This window comes from Drosophila kikkawai, chromosome 3R (assembly GCF_030179895.1).
Source record: "Drosophila kikkawai strain 14028-0561.14 chromosome 3R, DkikHiC1v2, whole genome shotgun sequence".
In the NCBI taxonomy this organism is placed as follows: Eukaryota; Metazoa; Arthropoda; class Insecta; order Diptera; family Drosophilidae; genus Drosophila; species Drosophila kikkawai.
Genome location: NC_091731.1, coordinates 25,779,735 through 25,802,297, shown reverse-complemented (window position 1 = coordinate 25,802,297; position 22,563 = coordinate 25,779,735). Strand labels below are relative to the sequence as shown.

The 22,563-nt window shown below is 38.6% G+C and overlaps 1 protein-coding gene across 5 annotated transcripts; it reads left to right on the top strand.

Annotated features, from left to right (window-relative positions):
• Positions 1–3,791: 3,791 nt before the first annotated feature.
• Positions 3,792–21,989, top strand: LOC108080487 (uncharacterized). Of its 5 annotated transcripts, none has more exons than XM_017175246.3 (8): positions 3,792–4,447; positions 10,203–10,239; positions 15,733–15,821; positions 16,260–16,489; positions 17,137–17,581; positions 17,641–18,140; positions 19,182–19,943; positions 20,549–21,989. In XM_017175246.3, exons 1-8 carry the CDS (start codon positions 4,318–4,320, stop codon positions 21,251–21,253), a joined length of 2,898 nt encoding a protein of 965 aa, XP_017030735.1. In that variant the 5' UTR covers positions 3,792–4,317; the 3' UTR covers positions 21,254–21,989. The 5 variants fall into 5 exon arrangements, with proteins under 5 accessions (XP_017030735.1, XP_017030739.1, XP_070143016.1 ...); XM_070286915.1 differs by having other exon boundaries at positions 4,432–4,449; positions 10,158–10,239; XM_017175250.3 differs by lacking the exon at positions 10,203–10,239 and having other exon boundaries at positions 4,307–4,447; positions 20,549–21,988.
• The last annotated feature ends 574 nt before the right edge of the window (positions 21,990–22,563 follow it).

Sequence of the window (22,563 nt, the reverse complement as noted above, 5' to 3'; positions counted from 1 at the left end):
CGGCGTATACGTAACACAATAAATTATCAAAGTACAACACCGGCACAAAAAATTCAGCACGTAGGAAAGACGGGGGGGTGGTTATCCACCCTCCAGAAGAGGCAGCGTCAAAGGTTAGTTTATGCCTCCGCCCCATTCAAAACACAATAAATACTGCAAGTGGGCGTCGGCTCTGTTTGTTTGCTAGCCCTGGGTCTGTGCTCTTCGATATCAACAAGAAATTCAAATAAATGCATTTTAATGCCGGCAGCCTCAGCCGAGTGTGGCTGCTTTAAAAGCTTTCAAATAGAATAATTTATTTCCCTCTCTCTCGAGAGAGAGGCGATGGTGATATGTGGGAGGTGGTTGCTGGTAGCTGGTGGGCGAATTGAGTGGGGCCTGGGGGATGTGGTACCATCGATATCCCCGTGCATTGATGTGTTAATTGCCACAATTCCAAGGAGGCCAAGGAAACGGGCAATTAGATAGACCAGAGTTGCCAGCTGCTCGGCGGGAATATTCTCATTAGTCTCATTGGATATTAAGCATTATTTAATCAGTTTTCATATTAGCTACTTAGCAGGCAGGTCCTTGCACATATCTACATAATTCCTTTGTGCCAAGCTCTGGCAACCCTAGGGGCAATTTCCGTTGCCTTGGATGCCGCAACACCCCCCAATAATTCTTACACATTTTGTGTAAAAGTATTTTCCTTCTCCCATTTTTTTCTCCTTCCTCGCCTTGCTGAAACAATGCATTTTATCTTGGCCTCTTACACATTTTATTTTTTACTCTTTCCATTCAGCTTTGACACAAGAACACATACTTGGATAAACGTGGAAACGCATATGGTAGTAGAGGCTGAGACGGTTACAGATTGGGGTGAACCTATTGGTAATTGTTCGATATTTTACTTATTAAAGAGTTTTAATAAATATGTGATCAATTTTTAATAATTTTATATGACTTTCTCTCATTGAAAGTGAGTAAAAATTATATAGCAGACAAGTTGATATGATAAGTAATTGAATAAACATCAAATATACTAGAGAATAGTAATATAAATAGTAATTAAAGGCAATGATTTATTGGCATTTAAATAAGGGAGAGCACAACTGTAGAATGACTAGTGTTTCAATCGAATCAATTACAAATTGTAATCACAGGGCCACCCCAGGATAGGAACTTGCAGTCAGTCCGCTTGCCGCCTCGGCTTCTCTTCCCGCCACCTTGGATTCAGCCCGGAATGCAGGCTAGTATGCATGTCTACACTAGATACGATACTACAACTAAATACTTAATTTTGCTCTTTGCCGTTGCCTTTGATTCTTTTAATTTTCCAAAGCATAAAAGGGTGCCGGGGAAGGGATGATGGTGCAGCCAGCATGGTGTCTACGTTGCCAGTCTGCCAGTACTTACGGCCTACGCACACACCCACACACACACACACACTAACATGTGGGTGGAAAATACGGCGGGAAAATGAAGAGGGGGGGATGGATTGTCTGGCTGCCTGGAAGACAGCTGTTTAGAGCATTGGGTTCGATGCGACTGCAGAATAAGTCGGTCTTTCAACGCCAGCGGACGTTCTTTGTGCCGCCATTTCATATCCATTCCCTAGTTGGGGGGCCAAATTACTCATACGCCGCGTGGCGCGATCGCTGGCGATGCGGAAGTGAAATTGTTTTCTGATTGAAATGTAAATAAGCACAGCCTGCCAAAACAAATATCGTGTTTATCATTGAAAATATGTGAAAGTGCAGACCCCCTGATTGACGCAGGCATCAGAAAATGCAGTTCAGTGGTGCAGCTGTGACGTCTCATTCAACAAACCACAGCGATGCATTAAATATTTGCCGAAAATTTTGGAATATGAAAAGTTTGTTTGATACTAAACTCTAAACAATCATTTAATGGGTTTTCGCAGAAAAATCATTTCGAAATCGAACTCCGAACAATAATTTTACCGCACGTTCCATTTTCATAAACAATTGGTGTTAAATTACCAAAATAAAAAAAAAGAAACAATACAAAATGTCGAAAGTAAATTGAAAGCAGGAGGCAGACCATCAGTTTTGAGCTGTTGACAAGCTGCCATTAAGTGCACAGTGGTTTGGTTTTCTAGAAAATGTAATGAAAACTAGGTGTTTTTATATTTTAGTATTTAGCAACTATTAATATTAATGAATATTCCAGTAGCAAGGTGATTTTTTAAGGAATACAAAATTACACAACACACATAAAAGAAGGGAATAAGTAATTAAACTGGCCTTGATAGAACTGATCTTAGATGTTTTCTTAAAAAAAACAAAAGCATTGTGTGTATCATTCATTGACTGGTCCGATTGTTTAGTCAGATGTTTTAAATAAATTGCAGATGCTATTGGGTAAACAAACATTCGGCATTGGAACAGCTCAAGCAATTAGACAATTAAGACATTCGGAAGTCGTTTTTGAATTTCTCAAATTAACTAAGCAATAAAATTAGTACGTTCCATTCCAGCATGCACGAGAGATGTTTTCAAAGTGCTTAAATTCTTGTTTGACACATTCTGACATTATGTTTTCTCAGCGCGACAGTTTAGTGCTTTAATGAATGATTTATCGAGTGGGCTGCGTTCCGAGGCTCGGAAATATTTATTTGGCATAATAGGACTCGTCGTTGTCTAGGCAACGGTGGATTTTTACAAATGTCACTCCACCTGGGGCTCGTGTAGGTGTGCGAGACGCCTCGCATTTCCACCGAAATTCATTCGATTTCCATGTGCCCAATGCTAATGTGGAAATCGCAGAAAGCCCCGAAGGGCAGCCAGGTAATATCTTTCTCCAGCCGCCCCCAATGAGCTCACATTTAATACGTGGTCGGTGGTAAACACGCACACGAATCGTATCTGCCGACATGTCTAATAGGAAATTGGCCAGAAGCGGCTAACTATCCGGGTCTCCCTCTGCTCCTCCTCTGATCTGCTGCGGCGGTATCGAAATACTAGAACGCCCGGACCTGTATAAAATAAACAGAGGAAGGTACAATAAATTGAGGCAAACTTATTTGTGTGTGTGTGTGTGTGCGGCCAACAAAAGTACAAGAAAATACAAATATCGAACACAATGGAAACAATAATGTGCGAAACGATTGGAAATGCGCCACAGTCGCTGACGCTGTCTCCGCCGACTCTGCCTTCTCAGTCTCAGTCGTAGTCGCAGTCCCAGTCTATGGGTATATCTCTATATCTCTGCCCAGTCCGGTCAGCGTCCGCGTCTCGGTCAGAAGCAGCCGGCTAGCCGGAAGGCCAACAACAAGTCGCAGGCGTAAACGGTTGTCCAATCGATGGGAATTATCGAAGTAATCGTCTGCATTTTGTATCTAATCGTATCGATAAATGTTTGCTTAAAAGACCATGGTGGTTATCGAAGAAATTGAATTGTTTATCGGTGTATTTTAAAATGGAATTGTGATTGAGTTACTACCATATATAAATAGTTAACCAAACTGTGTTCTACCGATATCCAAAGAGGAAAAAAAAGTATCAACATAATAATGATTTATAAAATTGTGTAAAGGTATCGATAAATCTTGAGGTTATATTTTTAGTCAGAATAAATCAAAAAGACGTTGCAGTGAACGGAAAAATAAATATTGAAGAAGAATATTCTTTGAAATAAAATAAATATATATTTAATCATTAATTTCCAAAATTTAAAATATGTGATAACCATTGGTAATTGTTGTTTAAAAATATTAAAAACATGCTTTTTCGAAACCATTTTAAATTTTATTTTTATGTTCACCCCACAGTATTCAGAGTGCTTAATTATTTTGAAAATCTATTGAAAATACGCTCGCCTGGGGTCCCAGCAGGTGACAAGTGTTAAAGTGCAATGTGCTAATTATGTCACACGGGGCGTATGCGTGCTGTTGAAAGGCAATCGCAAGTGAAAGCCAAAGCAAAGGCGAAAGCAAAAGGCGCAAAGCGGGAAACAGAAAACGGAAAACAAGAATCAAAAAGAAGATGGTGGCAAAGTAAAAAGTCTAAACGGCCATTCAATACTTGTTGAATTATCATCCATGAATGTGAATGTGAGTGTGTGTGTACAAATGTCAACTGTCAATGCCCTGAAAGTGTAAAGAGAAAAAATGTGAAATGCGAAGCGGAATCGGAATCGCTGGGGGAAAATGAAGTGTCAACGATTTGAGATGAAATTATCAATTGCCCAAGCTGCTACTGCTCCTGCTCCTGTTGTTGATGATGAAATGTGATTTATCCACCTGCCCGCGGCCGAGGTGAATGTGAGTGTTTTTTAGGTGCGAGCGCGTAGACAACAAAGGGAAATAATGTCATGCATTGGCTCGACGGCATTTCCTTGGATGACAATTTAATTAGCGGACGCGCCAGCGGCAGCAACGGCGACAACAGCGACGGCAATCAGCGGAAATCAACGCAGTCGAGCTCATCGCCCACCAAAGCAAGTAGGTTGCACCTATACCAAGTATGTACACCACTCTATACACACACACACGCACAACCCTCCTGCGGTTGTGTGCTTTAATTTGTTGGCGTGAGCTACCCGAGCGTGTTTATGGGACTTAGAGCGAGAGGCAAAGCGCAAACTAGCCATGTAATCCATATCCCCAACCTATAAGGAGTGACGTTTTGAAATTCCTTTATCGAAACTATTTCCATAGCCAAAATCTAAGGGAGAAAGGCAATCGATAACTTATCGAAACAATCGAAACAATTACCTATCGATGTTGATTAGTAAAGAGCGAGTATTACCACTAAAATACAGGTTAAACAATTCTCAGATCTTAAGTAAATATATTCTTAAAGGGTGCCTATATTAGATTTAATTGCAAAAGAATGCCGATAATTCCGATAATCGTCGATTTTTTTTGATATTGCTATTATTTTAGTTTAATTAGCAAGCAACTCTTTTACTTCTATGAAATGTTTACAATTTACTTTTCTTTAGAGGTCTACATATTTGCTGAAACTAATTGCATCAAGAAAAATTATGAAATATATACAGATCAATCGATAAAAGCACTATCTGAAATGTATATACCAATTAGGCCATAAAATGTACTTGAAAATTATTTTACCCAATTTCCATTCGCGGGATTCCAGCCAAATTTGTCTTTCGCACAAGGAAAACGAGAATCAAACAGGGGGAGGCGGAGATTTATTGTATTCCATTTTAATTGGCCAGCAAATTATTCCAGCCATGGCCCCCTGCCTGTATGTTTATTCTCCCGTTGCTTGCTAATAATTCAATTTCAATTATTAAAAACATATTCATCATTTAGTCTCAGCAATTAGCAATGAATGAAAGCCAAATAGAAAAACCGTTTGAACATCATTCGCGTTCCGATTTTATGCGGATGCGGCCCATTGAACTTGCTTGCGGGGGATTTTCGAAAAATATATATCTTACGACTCATCGATTCGTAAGCAAACTTGTGCGGCCAATTAAATTGGTCCCGCTTCCGTTACCTTGATCGTCCATCGATCGTCGGATCGGGGAATTGGCGCATTGATCTGAATTTTCCGCTCAGTATTTACCCCATTTCCGAAGGCCTTCAATTAACCGAACAGAATCGTGTGGAACCAATCAAAATTGCTTGACGCATTGATTTTATTTTGGAAATAATTCACAGAATCAGCAAATTGCAAAGTGTTGGGCGCTGTAAATCTCAGCAGAAAAGCCAAATTGCCGGCATATGGCAATTTAATTTTTAATTTATTGTTTACAAATTCCTGTTGGTTTCGTTTTGTATCGTTACGTTTCTTTGCGATGTCCAAACATTACATCTTGCGGCAGACTGTTAAAAATAGACGCGCCTCTCTCACCTTTTTGGAATGATGGCTGAGGATGACCCAGTAAAGCCGCCGAGCAGCAGAATTTGTCAGCACGAAAATCTCCGGGAATCTAAATTGGTTGAGATTCAGACGAATTCAATAAAAATAAATTACCATGTGGAAACTTGCACGAAGAAAAATAATAACATTGTTAAGGCAATTTACATATGAAATCCTAATATTAAAATTTTTATTATAAACAAGTAGGAGTTTTTAAAATTATTTTAATTATTGTATTTTCTCAATAGCACCTAAAACATTTTAAAAATTCCTTCTCAAGTATAATCTTATTATTTTCTTTATTTATTCTTATAAATATTTTTCTTTAGTGTAAAGCTCTCCTGTGTGTGTTTACAAAAAATGAGAGATATTATGGATTTTTTTTGGGACCAATTCGATTATCACTTGACGAATCCAACAGGTCATTAAATATGTTTATTTATTGGATTCCCCATAATCCGACCGGGGCCAGGACTTGGGGGGAGACCGATAAAATTAAATACACAATGTCCCATAAAAAAGGAAATCCCTGTCACCCTTTTCCTTCCGCATCGCGCTCATCGAATTAGAAAACTCATATGTTGGCCATTAAAAACTTTAACTGCTGCAGCCGCACATCAAAAGTTGTGCCCCTGCGAGTGCCCCGCGCATTATGTGTGTTTATGAAATCGTTCATATTCGGTCGAAAGATCCTCTCGTTCGTCTAGCATAAAAGTGACCCACACACGAAAATGCATATATAAAAAAAAAAGAAGAAATATGAAAACGGAAAATATCAGCCAGGAGGCACACTGCCCCATAATAGAACCATAAACTGCAACAGGCGGCGGCAGCGGCAAAAAATAGACAGAAACTTGTTCATTTTTCTTATTTGTCCGAGAGTTTGCCTGTGCATTTTGTTTACTCACTGCCCCTGTCTCACGCATCATTTCTCGCATCTCCTCCTCTCCATTGCTCCCCTACAGTCTCCTCTATTATTTCTTTCTATTCTTTTTGGAGTTGTCTGGCCGGAACAGTGCCGGGTTTTAGTATTCAGACGGGAGCATGCGGCTAGGAGTGATGTTGTTTCAATGGGGTATTTAATTAAACGGGGTTTTTGTATGAAAACGATTTAAAAGTTAGCTATTTTAATTTAATTTCTTATGTTTTTACTCGACAGAAGAGATTTTGTAGTTCGGAATTCATAATTATAATTTTTCTGTTTTCAATTGAATGTTTTTAAAAGTTACAATATTTATTATAAATCTAAAATAAATTTAATTAGTTAAAGATCATAATACTTCAAAATGTCTTAAAATTTTTTAAAATATTTTGTTGTTTAATTTTTGGAAAATATAACTTTGGTATGCTTTTATAAATTGTTTAAGTTTATTAAAAAAGTATATTCCAATTACAAAAAAAAAAATGTATACACAAGTGTATACAGTTTTTGATTTAGTGTTTAATATTTTCTGCGTGTTAACAATTTTGAAAAATCAATAAAAATACCTTCCAATTTCAATAAGCAAGCGGCAGCTTTTTCCTTGGTAAAAATATTGTTTTATTTATTTCTATATTGAAATCCCAAAAATCCTCAAAATTTTCCGCTTAACAAATTTATTTAAGTGTTATATTCACATCCGAAATGCTAATACAGCATTTGAAATTTAGTAAACACTCATCAATTTTAATTTTCGGTGAGTAAATTCAAAGAAACCCATCTATTGTAATTGGCAGTAAACATATTTATCTCACCCACTGTCTGGGGAGGGCTTAGCAGCTCACGCACATTCCGACAGTTTATTGGCATGCCGTACGCTGTACGCCGTGAATGCAATGCCCCCCGTTCCGTAAACCGCCCTTTGCTCCACAAAAAACATATCCGAAGAACACACACGCACAACCGAAAAAAAAAACAAATAAACTGGGGGTACGCAAAATATTTAACACGAAAACGCAGAATACAGAAAATTCGATGCTGAAGCCAAGTGGTTGCAGTTCCCAGTCGCGTGCCTCGCCGGCCACAACGTATCTAGATCCGTTCGAGGCGAGTATCTTGTAGATCGGAGTTCGTATCTCAGCAGTGTTGCGGCCTCCGCATTGTCACCGTCGATCCGTGTGTGGGTGTTGTGTCCAAAAAGCCATTCCCTGGGGATGCACAGTTGCGGAAAAAATAATAGAAAAGTTTACCTTTGTGCCAGGATATATTTATTATCCATAAAAAAATACATAAATCAAACTGTGATTAATTAATAAATATTAAATCTACATAATTTGAGTAATGTATAAATTAAAACAAATAATTTCCCTGTTAATAATAAATAGAGTTTGATCTTAAAATCATAAACTGCAAATTATTTGATCTCCCGAAATTTTTAAAGAATTTACTTATCCTCTGTGCTATTATTTTCACCGCAGCTTTATGCATTTCCAAAAGAGCTCCTTGTTATTTTACCTGGCGATTATTTTAAATGCAAAATATGTGCTCAAGTATTCGGAATGAATTACCATAAATTGAAGTGATATTTTAATGTGCGGCCGGTTAATTTTTGATTGTCGGCGTACATAAATCTCGCCTCGTAAAAGCGCTTCATAAAAATTAAAGCAAATATTTATGAGTTCTTATTACGATACTGAGTAAGTTTATAAATGAGATGGATATACGTTCTCTTTTTCTTTTGAAAAATATTTATTTTTGCAAAAATACACGGCTAAAATTGCATAACGCGAAATCAAAATGTTGAGTTGCTTTCGAAGATATAAGAAACATGATTGTTTGACTCAAAAAATGTTTCTCAAATTTAAAGTAGGTCCCTATTGACAGCTGGTTATGTTATAAATTTATCATTTATCCCTACTCAATCAACATCTTTAGAATGGAATAAAATCGCATCTGGAGAATCTTTTGTGCATCTTTCACCTTGATAAATTTACGGCGCCATAAATTAGCTAAAACGAATATATGTGTTCCATTATATTTGGGTCCTGTGTGCCAGTTATGTAATCGACAAAGAAAATCCCTTGCTGGCAAGCTTTTCAATGCTACCCAAGAGAAAAGAAAATGTCCTCAGGCCCCCAAGGAGGGGGTGGAAAGACTCGGTGGGGCGGGGAGGGTCCTCAAGGAGCGAGGCTGAATTGTAACACATGTAAATATTAATGAAGGATGACAATGTGTACTTGACAACTTAATCGATAAATCAATTGCCATGCCAGATAATGCCTTAACCCTTTTGAATAAGAAAAAATTATGTGTGTATGCCGCTACAGTTTCTGTCTGGGCCCATTGTTGCTGCTGCCCGATAAGGAGGTTGAGAGCGGGTCTCGGGATCGTGGTGGGTGGTGCGAGCAGTGCGTGTGTAGCATACATCCAGGCGCTGGTACATTGTGTAACCAACAGCACAGCCCGTCCAGACAGCGTCGTCGCAAAAGCCATAAAGAACGGAATGTCATTGAACATCTAGATATTAAAACGGGAATCAGTATTCCACACGGCAACCCACCGAACCTTGGGTTTTCAAGGTGCCACAAAACGTATTCCAAATGTTGAAAGCACTTGGCCTAAATATATTTACACAAAGGAAAAGAATCTTCAAAATTGGATTTAGAATATTTTAATTTTTAAGGGCTGTTCGAGAGACACTATATGTCAAGGAAAATTATAGAATTAAAACTCATAACCTATAAGATATTCCTTTTAAAAACAGAACCCGGTTGTAATTTCGATTATAAGCAATGATTTTAAAATTGGCAAGTAGTATAAGGTGTATGGATTTTTAAAACAGATACAAATAGTAGTTCGGGTTCCAAGAACTCATTTCAGATTCCTTGAAAAAAGTTTACTCAAAGGTTATTCTATTGGGTATATGAATATTTAACCCAAAAATGTGTAATAACAGATCAGCCAAGTGGTTTTTACTGTATGTGTAAATACAAATTGCCTTTGGCCAGCCGGCATAACTATTTTTTCTGGGCCTGGGCTTTCTTTCATGTTTGTAATTTTTCAATGCGCTTACATACTCTGCTCTTGTCTAAATAAACACGCTCTTAGCTCTCTTTGTAAACAAAATGCGATCGAAACAAAAATGAAAATATAATACAGCCAATTGAAAAGAAAGATTTAAAACAAAAATTGAATGGAAAACACACACAAAAACAAAACCAAAAGAGAAAATATGCAAGAAAATAATTTTCCATTTTCTTTATTATGATTTTGTTTTTATCCACCATTTCCATTTCTATTATCTTTGCCCCCCCCGTTTTCTTTTCTGTGTTGTTTCGGTTTTGTGTACGCTCTCTTTTTTTGTTTTACTTTATGTGTATTTTTGTTTTTTGTTTGTTGGTTTTTCTTTCACATGCGGGAAAACTAATGCACGACTATGCTCCGAGAACGAAGACGTCATGCACACTATAAGCTAAATAGCAGGTAAACTCAACTGAACAATCTCATTTACTAGTCGTAAGCTCTAGAATTAAGTTTTCGATCCAAAATCTCTTTCGAAAGTGATCGAAGGTATAAGAGAAAAAGCTTTGCAAAACAGCTTTTGAAGAGGGGAAATCAAGGAACTTTTTCTATGTTCTATATGTATTTATTCTTATATTTTAAACATCCGTGAAGCTTTATTGATCACTGAGAGATTTAGGAACAGGAAGAAGAAGGATAAACATTATTACCAAATTATCCTAAACTTTAAGGAACCAATTTTTATCAGGAATATATTTTAAAACATAAAGAACAAAAATAAATTGATTTCTAATTGATTCTTGTTCTTTTTTTGTAAAAACTTTTATAACTTTCCCAAACTCATAAAAGTATTCTGAAGATTTTAAGAAAATTAGTTAATTGATAAAGACACAAGATAAATGGATAAGCATTTTTAAACATCTAAAACCAACCATTAATGTCTATAAGAATCTTATCAAGCTATAATTTTCAGTCACAGTCTGAAAATTTCTTTTTTTATTAAAGCCCATTTAATCTGTGGGTACTTTCTGAAATTACCCCAACTATTTCTAAAACAAACATTTTGCTAAAGCCTAGAAAAAAATATTAACGGCCAAGATTAAACTGTCCCCGTCAAATTTATGTCAAAATAAACAATAGATACAACGGCGGCAAATGACAGCGGCGATTAGCTTTGAAACAAATTGGCACGATTTAGCGAAAGGTGCGGGCTTCCTAAATAATATTTATGATTCTTACGCGCTGAGCTAACCTTTGCTAATTTTCTAATTGGCTGATAAATATGCGGATTCACACCATTTCTCGTATACAAAATATTATTTATTGGAAGTGAGGGCCACCCGGTGAACTTTACATAATGAATATACTACACAGGCAGCTCTCCGCTGACCAAGTGTTTGCGACTTATTTTTAAATGTTGTGCGTAGAAGTATAAATACATATATGTCCAAGATTTAATGGGGATCTGTGAGCGTGTGGGTGCCAGATATAGTTTTATTTAGGCCGCCAATGTCGCGACACATTTGACAAGGAGAGAGTACAATTCAATTCATTTCGAACCCTATAAAAATGCTGTTGATTTAATTAAAAATGCGGTTTTAGTTAATTTACTCCATCATCTGCTGCTACCAAGGAAATAAATTAATTTCTCCGGCACGCATTTACAACAATGTCAGTCCGCAAATCCCAACCAAATGCGACGTGGAATGCGATTAAGAGCTTGATTAATTTCAATTTATTTCCTATGTTATTAATACTATAGGCCCTGCAAAAAGTAGTGCAAATGGAAATTACATTCAACAAATAAATATGCGAGTAAATAAAGTCAATGTGTTTGAGAGAAAAAAGTTAATAATAATAATATTGTCATAATGAGATAGATAATTGATAGGGTAAGCAATGGCATTTATTTTTTTAACCTTAAACAAATATAAGAAGCAAAAAGCGATGATATTTGTCATTTAATTGAAAATTTAATAATTTATGTAGGAATTTTATTAAAAAAAAAGAGGAAAAGCTTTTTTCCAGCTGACTGGATCTACGTCATTTACGTCAGAAAAATGCTCAACATATTTTCATATTGAAGCGCATTTCTTTGTGAATACACTTTCTAAATTATTGGACAAATTTATTTATTCCTTAATATTTACAATTATATAAAATAATAATTAATAGATTAAACCTTATTCGAAAATATTTAAATATCATAATTTATTATTATTAATCAAAGAGTAGCAAGTGGTTTGGAACGAAACAAATTATTTGTTTTAATTTCTGTAAAATGCAATCATTGAAAATAAAACAAAAATTCTTTTTAAATATAAATTTTTCATCAAGGATTTTCAGGAATATCTAAGAATATTTATTGTTAAAAACAACGATCATCTACAAACATTATTCAAAACACTCGACATTTATTTCAAATGAGTGATATTTACGAGCCCTTTCTGCACTCGTTTTGGTTATAAAATAATGAACTTTTTAAGAGCATTCAAGGTTCGTTGTCCTTTGGAGGTTCAGCTCCCCCCCGTTCAGCTTTTGTCTCTCTGCAGTTTGGTTATTGGTGCTTTTGTTAATCTTATAAACGAATTCTCGACACAGCAGGCGTACATTTCATTGAGAACGATGATTTGTTGTTCCTTCGATTTACTCGCCCAAAAATTTGCTTTATGAAACTTTTTAGCCGTGTGCGCTAGCTTTTCGCTTTTAAAAATTTGTTCTTATTCTTTTTCTTTTAATTCGAATAAAAATTGATGCAGACAAAGCTTGTTGCTCTTGGCGGCAGCGTTCAATGCCAGTCGTCGGCGTTTTGTTGTTCTAGTCGCTTTGTTTTTTGGCCAAAACTGATCTCGCCCAACTGTCAGTTTTCGGTTCAGAGTCGACTCGTGCGGTTTTGTTGCGGCCAAATCGACTTTTGTTCGGGCATTTCTCATATTGTCACGCGGCTGGTTGTTAACAGAAACTATAATTAATTATTGAAATTGATGTGAAGTCGTTTGGCAGTGTTAATTTCCCAGATGATTGCATAAACCTGGGGAAAACCCAAGAAAAGTGTTAGCTTGTTTTTCCTAGAAAAAACTAAAATAAATGAAAGGCGCCAAGACAACTCGAACTCAATATGAAAGGAGTCGCAAGAGCAACAAGCGCTCGGAAAAGTCCGCCAAGTAAGATTTCCCTTTGGTTTTCCAATTTCCAAAAGGGAAGGGAGAGTGCACTTTATTTCGAACGCCGACATCTGGCCCTCGATTATTATTAAAAGTCATTAACATTTTTTCTAATATCCATACACTCTAGCAGTCGTAAAATAAACAATATTCGCTTATGGCCCGCCAAACTAAAAATAATTCCAGTTTGTTTATCATCGGTCCGCGTACATTGTCCAAGTTGAATTTACACTACAAAGTTGTACACAGAATGCGCTAAAAATGTTTACTCGTGCAAATCTACATATCGGCAGATCTGGATCTGTGTATTTTTCTTAGTGCCCATGCATAGTGTGTAGTGTGTGTAGTTCCTGTGTGTGTAGACATCAATAAAACTGCCAAAGTTTGCTGTGCTATCGATCATCAGTTTATCGATTTTATTGTTGGGTATATTTGGAGGCGAGCGTGACGCGACTAAGCGTTTTTGTATACATTGGAAACTCAAAAAATAGATTCGTAAAACGAGGGCTGGACTGTGTTAAGGAACCAACGGAACTAGGCCTTTTGAACAGAGGAAATTTTGAATAAATACGTTTCAAATATATAAAAAAGGATTACTGAAAGAAAGTTATCACTCATTATCATAATACGTAAAACTATTAAATTTAGTAAGAAAATTCAAAATTGTTTAACTTAAGGGTCTAATCATTAATAAATCTAATCATTTCGGTCTTTGGAGTTTATGTAATAATATCTAAATACTTTAATGATTTTCCATATTATAGTGAGATCATAGAATCCAAATCAGAATACTAATACCTGGAAAACTTATGGACATTGTTAGGTCACCCTTGATCGTTGTAAATCATCTTAATATTCAAGGAAATCAAATGGTTACAACTTTTTCTTGGAATCTAAAAAAAAAAAATAAACTATTTACACAAGTGCTTTGAAGTATGCAATCAAAATTAGCTTAATAAAGATTTTATAGTTTGAGCTAATTTGTAAATTTATGGATTATAATTTTCGGTAATATTTTTGTATGCCCTTGCAAAGTAATTAATATATATTATAAAAAAAAAAACATTTTTGATCTAATAATAAAGTGCACCTATGAATGTACATAAGGTGATTAATGTCAAGGGAACTATTTGAAAAATGTAGCTAAATTTATAACAATTAATTAGATTTTATTAACAAAGTTGCACATGGGATTAATTAAAGCTAAATTTGTTTATTACAATAACTTTTTTTTATCTTAACATAAGATATTATACATAATAACACCCTGCAAGGCTAAAAACTTAACTCAACTAACCAATTAATGTTTCAGTGTTTGACTGAATTGCTAGAGAGGGCAAGTGTGAAAAGTCTTTGTTCTTTTAGAATATCAATTACAATTTGTTAAGTTATTAAATTTACAGAGAAAACACGAAACGATTTTCTTTTTTCTGTTGTAAAAATCCGAAATCGAGGAATCATTTATAATGATAAATGAATAAAGCAAACACTCATAGCCTTTTGTTTATTTACAATCAATTAAACGCAAGTTAAAAAGCTTTTTATTTACACATAAGTATGTATTAAGATCACATCAAAAGTATCTATATATTTTATCCTATATATTTATTTTCATTCATTTCATCTGCCTTCTTTATCAGCCATTTTGATTATATTTAATGGGCTCCCAAAAGAGTGCTACAAAATATTATTTATTTCTAAGAGATTTTCGAAAGAGCCCCGAACATTTTCAGAAGTATTCCAAAAAGTATTCAAATCTCTTTTCCAATCACGCAAAATAAATGACACTTGGCTGGGTTAAGCGTGGTGGCCAAAAATGCAAAGACAAAGCACTCTTGTCGTCTTTTAAATATGGGGCGGTGTTTTCACTTTTAGGCATTCCACAAATCGAATGGGAGACAGTTCCCCCAGACACGATATATATGTTCCAAAAGAATGTATAGGCATATATGCGTTCATAAATATTTGTTTATGCCAGCAGTTGCGATGGCTCTAAGAGCTGGGGTCCCTCAAGCGATCGGCAGTTTGTCAAAAATTCTCAACGCAGACACAAGTGTCAAATCGGTCGGTATAAAAAACGTAAGTTATGGAAAATTTGCAAGGCATCCCATTTTTATGGATCATTTGGGATTTGAATAGATCTCTTAAAATGCTTAATTTGATTTGCAGAATCAAGAGCTTAAAAAATTCGTGAGAAACTTTTGAATACTCTTTGTGAGGATTCCCGTTTGGTGTTTATTTTCTTAACAAAATGCTATGGTTAAAAAATTCCCTTAATTTTTTTTACGTACGCCAGCAGCCGTTGATTGTATAAAATAATTTATTTGGGCTTCGTTGTTGTAATTTATAGCACATCGGTGCTTATTTTCCGCTTTCCCAGCGTTTTTTTCTTTAGCATCACCTCCGAACGCACCAAATCAGTGATATATTTATATTTATTTTTCCTACATCGCCGCGTTTTTTATTATTATTTATTTATAAGCGGCGAGTGTTGAAAGGCCGCTGCCATATAGTCGAGCAGAGCGTCTAACAATTGGTACCAATGGACCTGGACCTATCCGGTTCAGTTGACTTACAGCATTCGTACGAGAACGACCCGTGATTTGGGGATATTTGGAGATATATATTCTGATAAATCAAGTTGGGAAAGAGTTGGGAATGTTGATCGGCTGCCGTTCGCCATGGCAACCGCTTAGCAATCGCAGGCAATTTACTAGATTTACTTTACTTATTTTGCTAAGAATATTCATAAAGTGAACGACATACAATAACCTTTATTGAACACTTGCAGATTGGACAGAAAGTCATCGCGGGGCATGATATACGAGAATGAAGAGCTCAGGCTGCGCACCATCAACATTAATGCAGAAGTTGAACGAGGTAATGGCTGATCAAAAGCGCCATAAAATGAAATATACCGACAAACAGGAAATCAAATAATCGTTAAATTAATGGCATAAGAAACAACCTGAAAACAGCCAATTAAAAAGACATTAGATGGTGGCCAAGGAAACCAAAATAATCCAAAGAGAATATATCTAAGGAAAAATCTCAACACGCAACTAGACATACATAAATATCTGCCCACCTAACATATATCTGTCGGAATATTCATTAAAAAGTGTTTTTCATTGCCAAAACAGAAGATAAGCGAATGTAAACAATGCGATTTGAGGTGTCTAAAGGTCTGACAGCTCTGCGTGATGTCCACGTGCTGCTCTTCTGTTTTGGCCAAATGGCAAGGCTTTTTCTCCCATTTTCCTTGAGCGTTTCAGCATATGTTATAACACTTGTCCTGCTGTTTTTCCGATTTTCCAGGTCAATCGGACATCAAACGCCTGCGGCGCGAGAACGAGCAACTGCGTCGGGAAATCTGGACGCTGCGGGATGAATGCGACAAGTTGCACAAGCGTGTCAATGCCAAGTTTAGTGACCACGAGTACCGCGCCAGCAGGGGCAGCGGTGGCAGTGGCGGCACCTGCCACGCCTACCGCTGCAGTGGCGGGGGCGGTGGGCGCGGAAGCGGTGGTTGTGATGTAAACAGTGATGTAAGGGCACCAACCCAACCCCAAGCCATGAACCCGCTGCGCAAACTATTCAAATTTTTCACCACAAAATTGTCTAGGGTTTTCTAAAATATTTCTATCAATTTTAATTATTTAAAGAACTAAAATGGATGCTTTCTATTTTGAAAAGAAATAGTTTTTCTTCTATACAATTTATTAGTTCCTAATTTTGCGATTCTTGAGTATTTCAAACCTGAATTTATCAATATTAATCGAAGTTTTGTAAACCTTATTTTAGTTTTTTAAGTCCTACTTATATATAGGAATTTAATTTTTAAATTAGTATTTAAATTTCTCTTAAAATTTTCTTTATCTCTTTAATATTTCTTATAATCTAACAGACTATGGTTATAAGCTTAGAGGTACAACTAACCAACATACAATTTTAGATATTCAGATATAAATAATTGCATTTAACATTTTAAAGTTCATACACTACTTTTGTCTTTAAAAACCAACAGGCACTTAGATCCTATTAATAAAGATTTCAATTATCACACTCATTTATCAAAAACAAAGGTTTTTCTTTCCTATTTTTTTCATTTTTGGAAAGACAAAGTTTTTATATTTTCATCGATCTTTTTCTATGTATTCGCACTTTTAATAATCTTCCAATTATTTTTTAACAGGGCTCTGACTCATGTGATACGTGTCGCGGGGCGGATGACGGGCACTGCAGCGACGAGTGCTGCCAGGAGGGAGGCTCCTGTGCGCCTCTCAAGCCACCCCTGCCACCGGAAGTGCCTCGGCATTCGTCACCGGCTAGAAACGAGGATCAGAAGGGCCAGAACAAGGAGCAGCAGCAGCCCATGCACTTTGATCACCTGTCGGTGGTTTCCGAGGAGACGCTTAGCAATCCGGAGCTGATGCTGGTGCAGCAGCAGGAGCACCTGATGATCTGCACGCCAGATCCTAACGGATCGCAGAGTACGCTGCCCAGCATGATGGGTCCGCTCACCCCCCTGACGCCCATCGAACTGGTGGCCAACCAGCTGAACGACCTGCAGGCTACTGTGCCCCCTTTGTCCTACTTCGAGAACATTCTCAGCCAGCACCTGGGGGGACGCAATGCGGGTAAGTTGTTCCTTTGCTTTACTTAATGACGGCCTAATTTCTCCCACAATGTCTTGCAGCGCTCACCCCCTCGCCGGAGCTGGGCACGAGTTCGAGCACCACCACGGGCAAGACAATGCGGCACACGAACGGCTGGGACTATAACCTGCAATCACCTTTCACGCAACGAAAGTACTCCAATCAGTCGTCGCCATCCTGCTCGCCACCGCCACCGCTGCCGCCGGTTAGCACGATGACCACCTTTGTGCCCACCGCCAGCCAGCAGACGATGCCCAAGATAGCGCTGAATGCACCGCCTCATCTAGTGGTGGATACCGGGGACATCCAGACGGTGGCCATTACGACGAATGCCACGCAACAAGCGCTCAACAGTCCGAAGCACTTCTTTGCGCCAATCAAGCCGCGCCTCAAGCTCAACACCAAGCTGGCTAACCAGGGACAGGGCCTCGAGCCGGAGGACCTACCACCAGGATCTCCGCCGCCGCCTATAAGAGATCCGCCCGATATCTTCGTGAACAACGCCCTGGCCTCACCCTACCAGCGAAGGGTTTCGCCCCAAGTAAGTCCGCGTCACCGGCGCAACGCCCACTCGCATTGTCACGCCCACAGCCACCAGCGGAGTCGCCCACATCCGCGTCCACAGCCAGGACACTGCTCCCTGCACCGGGCCGTGGTGGATGTAGCCGCCGCCGTCGGTCTAGGCGAGGTTGGTCCGCACATGGGCTCCAGTGTCCTTGATATATACACTGCTGCTTTAGCTGCAGCCGCTGCCGCTAGGGGCTGCTCTCCTCTGCCTACGGCCAGGTCAGCGGAACCCATATACGCCACTGCACAAAAGCCCGGCCAGAGCACGTGCATCTCTTCTACGGCGCTTACCCAGCCGGTGATGACCATTACCACAAACTCCAACAAGACCACCACTTCGCCGTTGAGAACAGTCCACAAATCGAGGGCCGTGGGGTTGGCGAAGAGGGTGGCCAAGTCCGCGGAGAACGTCAGTCAGGTGAGGGATCCTCTGGCCAGCAGACGATCATCCTCGTGTCATAGTCATTCCGAATCAGTCATCAGAATAGATCAGAATGTTTAGGATTATTCGGACTAGGATAGCTTTGGTGTTCTATGTGGTAGTCGGTTTATTAGTTTTTTAGTAGATTTCTTTTAATATTATTATTATTTTTTATGGAGTGGATATCTGAAGATTTTTATTTATAAATTTTATTAAATATTCTACCCAAGTTTGTTTGTTTAGTACTAAATAATATTGTTACGTGTATATGACTTCCTCTCAATTGGTTGGGAATCCTTTTTGAAAATGTTATTCTGAAAACAGAGATACAAAAAAAAGAAAATCAATGTTGATGCTTATAATCTTGTAGAAACCTTGTTCATGTCTTATAGAAATGAAAGATTATGTGATATATTTGTATATCCCAGAAGGAAACCATATTGATCCAAAGAAAATACAATCTCAGCATACATGGTCCCCTTTGCACTCACAATTCTATATAATTTTGTTCCAAAAGCTTGCACTGCTGTCGCTTATTGTAATTATTAATATTCATATTTTATATTTATTAAAACTCATTTTCCTCTCCCCTAGACTGATTCCGTGAATTTGGAGTCGATTCTAAACGACATCGAGACCATTTCGGAGGACATCCTGGCCATTCAGCTGGAGAAGAGCAAATCGCGCGACAACCTAACTCAAAATCAAAACAAAGACGATGATCGGACGAAGAAGCCATATCGCTCCGAGATGAACCTTTATCTGCAGTACGACGGCACAAATCCGACCATTTCGCCCGCCACAACGGAAACGGAAATGGGAACGGCCACCACGACGGTGCCCACGACCAGTGAGTCGGGCAATAGCGGAACTGGAAGTGGTAGTGGAAAACTAATGCGACGCACTCGATCCCTGGAGCGAGAGCACACCGACAGCCCCGCACCGCACATTCCGGATCCCATGGCTCCGTTTCCCGACAAGTGCACTTATCTGGGATTCGAGCAGGTGAATCAAGCGGCCGGCGTGGGTGCTGCTGGAGGGGCGCCTCCATCCCCAAACGGCCCGAGGCCTCCGATAGCGGCCAAGCCTAATGTACCGATCAAGCCACCACCACCGCTGCCGCCCGCCCGAAGGCCAACGATGCCCACGGAGCCACCGCCCCCGCCTCCAACTACTTCTGCCGGCGGCATCGCCCTGCAGCCTAACAAGAGTCAACTGTACAAGTCACTTGCCTCGGCGGCGGCCAAGAGAGCCATCTTCCGTTCGTCGCCATCGCAGTTAACCCGATCATTGGACGTGGATCTTACGGGAACGGAAGCGGCGGGCGAGAATGGCGAGCAGGTGGCCTCGGGAGATGTGAGTATGGGAAAAACGGGAAATTTTACGGAGAAGAGGTCATTTTAAAATCAAGATTTCTAACAGAATTTAAAAATTCGGTGTCTAATTATTAATCCACACAAACTCTAGTCTGTAAACTATAAATAAAATAATAGGAACTATTAATATTAAATAATCAAAGGGGGAGAAAAGACTTTGAATCACCATAAGGGTTTTCTCGTTTAAATAACTGCATTGTGGGCTGCTTTGTAAATGAAATAAACCACAATAAATAACCAATTTTCGAATTCGATTATACAATTAAATTAGTTTAATGAGGAAGAGTTCGTAATAGGTGCCAAAATGAGAGTTTAATTAATCGAAATATCTGAAATTAAAAGCCTTTATAATTAAATAATTGGTTTAGGGATGCCTAATGTGCTTAATGAGTTCCTAAAGAACGATTAGTGTTGACTTTAATTTGAATTTTTAATTAATATAAGTATTTCAAGGGCTAATTTATTCAAAGAATACATTAATTACATCAGTATCCACTTACTTTCAAGAATAAATGATTTAAGATGACATTTCTCCTCAGTGCATCCTCTATACCAACGCTAATTACGCTTCCATATCCCTTTCAGCTGGACGAGTTGGCCCGTCGAAAGGCGCGTCGCGTCTCCATTGTCTGCGGATCGGGGCAGAGTGGCGAGGTGGCCCCGCCCGTGACCACTGCACCCACGGCCACTGCCAGCTGCGTGGACCTAAGCTCAGTACTCACTCATCCGAGTGTAAAGGCCTTCAAGATGAGCCATAGCACGCCAAGCTCGCCACATTCCTCCCGCCGGCGCACCAACAGCAACACGATGGCAGTTCCTCCGGGAGCGGCGGGCGGAGGACACCCCGAGGTCCAGGCTACTGCATCGGCACCGCCCAGCACCAGTCATCATCATCACCATCGCAAAGAGGGCAGTGATCCAGTGCCAATGACGGCCACCGTTTCGCGAACCAAGTGCTCTAGGCGGCACTCGGAGGGAACCGTTCATACCGGTCATCGAAATAGCTCCGCCAGCGGAGGAGGCGGTGGCCACCACCACCACCACAGTCATCACCATCCGCATAGCGGGCTGGTGATTAGCAGCAATCCGCACCACAGCCACCATTCCCACCAGGACAGCAACCACGAGACGGTGACCTCTCAGTCCGACCGCAACTCTAACAGCTTTGCCTCCTCGCGCGAGTCCTCGACGAGCTTCAGCATGCGCTCCACCCGCCGCAAGATCTCGATCAGTTCGCACACGGGCGGCAAGATCCCATGGTGCGGCTGTTGGGGCAACGGGTGCCTGTAGATTAGAGCAGGTGGCTTCATCAACCGTCCGGGAACAAAATGCAGTACAATTCGTTTAGCTGGATAGTTTAAATTGGAAACCTGAAACATTAAAATGAAAAATTATAGACCAAATTTTGAAGCTATTTCAAATTTATTTGCAAAGAATCTTGTCATCAGAAGAGAGTCCTTTTAATACAAAATTCATAATTTAAAGGTGCAAACTAGAATAAATTTATTAGGGATTAGGAAAATCAGAGTTGAGTAGAAAGTGTTTAAATTGTATTACAAAATTAGTTATCAATTACTGCCAATAATATTGATCTTCTGCTAAAGAAGGTTTAATCTTCCCTACAAAAATATTATATTAAATTAAATATTTAATTACCAATTATCCAGAACAATCCTTAAATGATTTCAGTTAAACGTTGTCCAGTTAAGCTATTTGTACTGTAACCCATAATTGAGTGTACATTTCTAGATCTTCATATACCCAACTTACTTGTTTGTATATGGCTTAGTTAGTGTAGACTTATTAAGAAAAATGACCCAGCATTTTGTTTCTAGAAACAAAGTACAAAAACAGTTTGCAAAAACAAATTGAGCAATGGAATTTAAAGTCAAAATTACACTCGAAATTTGTTGTACATATATTTTAATAAAAACGATTAAGTTGTAGCATTATAACAATGGTTTCAAAAAAAAATCATTATACATTTAAAGCAAATATTTATGTTATAATTGTTGCTGAATTCGGAGAGAATACAAATCAGAAAAATAAAATAAAACAAATTTTTTGGGCAAGTTATTACCAGACTTGAAGGTGTGTTAAATGATCAACTTAAGCTTTGAATAGGTTTCTTTATGGCTCCAGTAATTGATCATTTATGGCCTTATCAGGTCTGGTAAATAACTCAATTCGTTTTCATACATTGGAGATAAAAATATGTAACAATGAGTTGGCTTAAATCCCTTTCGTTCCCAATTTGAAATCCCCGTGTCAGAACTTTTTGCAGGAAAATTTCATTTCACGCTTGTTAGCCGCTCTAAAGTTGCCCTCGACGCGCGAATCCGCTGACTTTAACGTAAGAGAGAGCGGATAAGAGTGGTTGGTGAGGGGGGGAGGATAGAGGAGTGTCGCAAATAGCTGAAAGGACACACCGGTTGGCGGGCAGGAAGCGGTGGCTGCAACTGCAACTGAAATTGCGCAACAAGCGAAAATATACAATATGCAAATTAGCCGCAAATTAAGGTGTAAAAATGCATGACACACAAAACGCCTCTAGGATATATGCAGGAAACAAATTAAATTTTCTCCATGTACCAGTGCAA

Coding starts and splice junctions, on each gene's coding strand:
- LOC108080487 (XM_017175246.3), top strand. CDS start 4,318: ATGCATTGGCTCGACGGCATTTCCTTGGATGACAATTTAATTAGCGGA. Junction 10,240..15,732: donor CACTATAAGCTAAATAGCAG/GTAAACTCAACT, acceptor GAACACTTGCAG/ATTGGACAGAAAGTCATCGC. Junction 19,944..20,548: donor AGCAGGTGGCCTCGGGAGAT/GTGAGTATGGGA, acceptor TATCCCTTTCAG/CTGGACGAGTTGGCCCGTCG.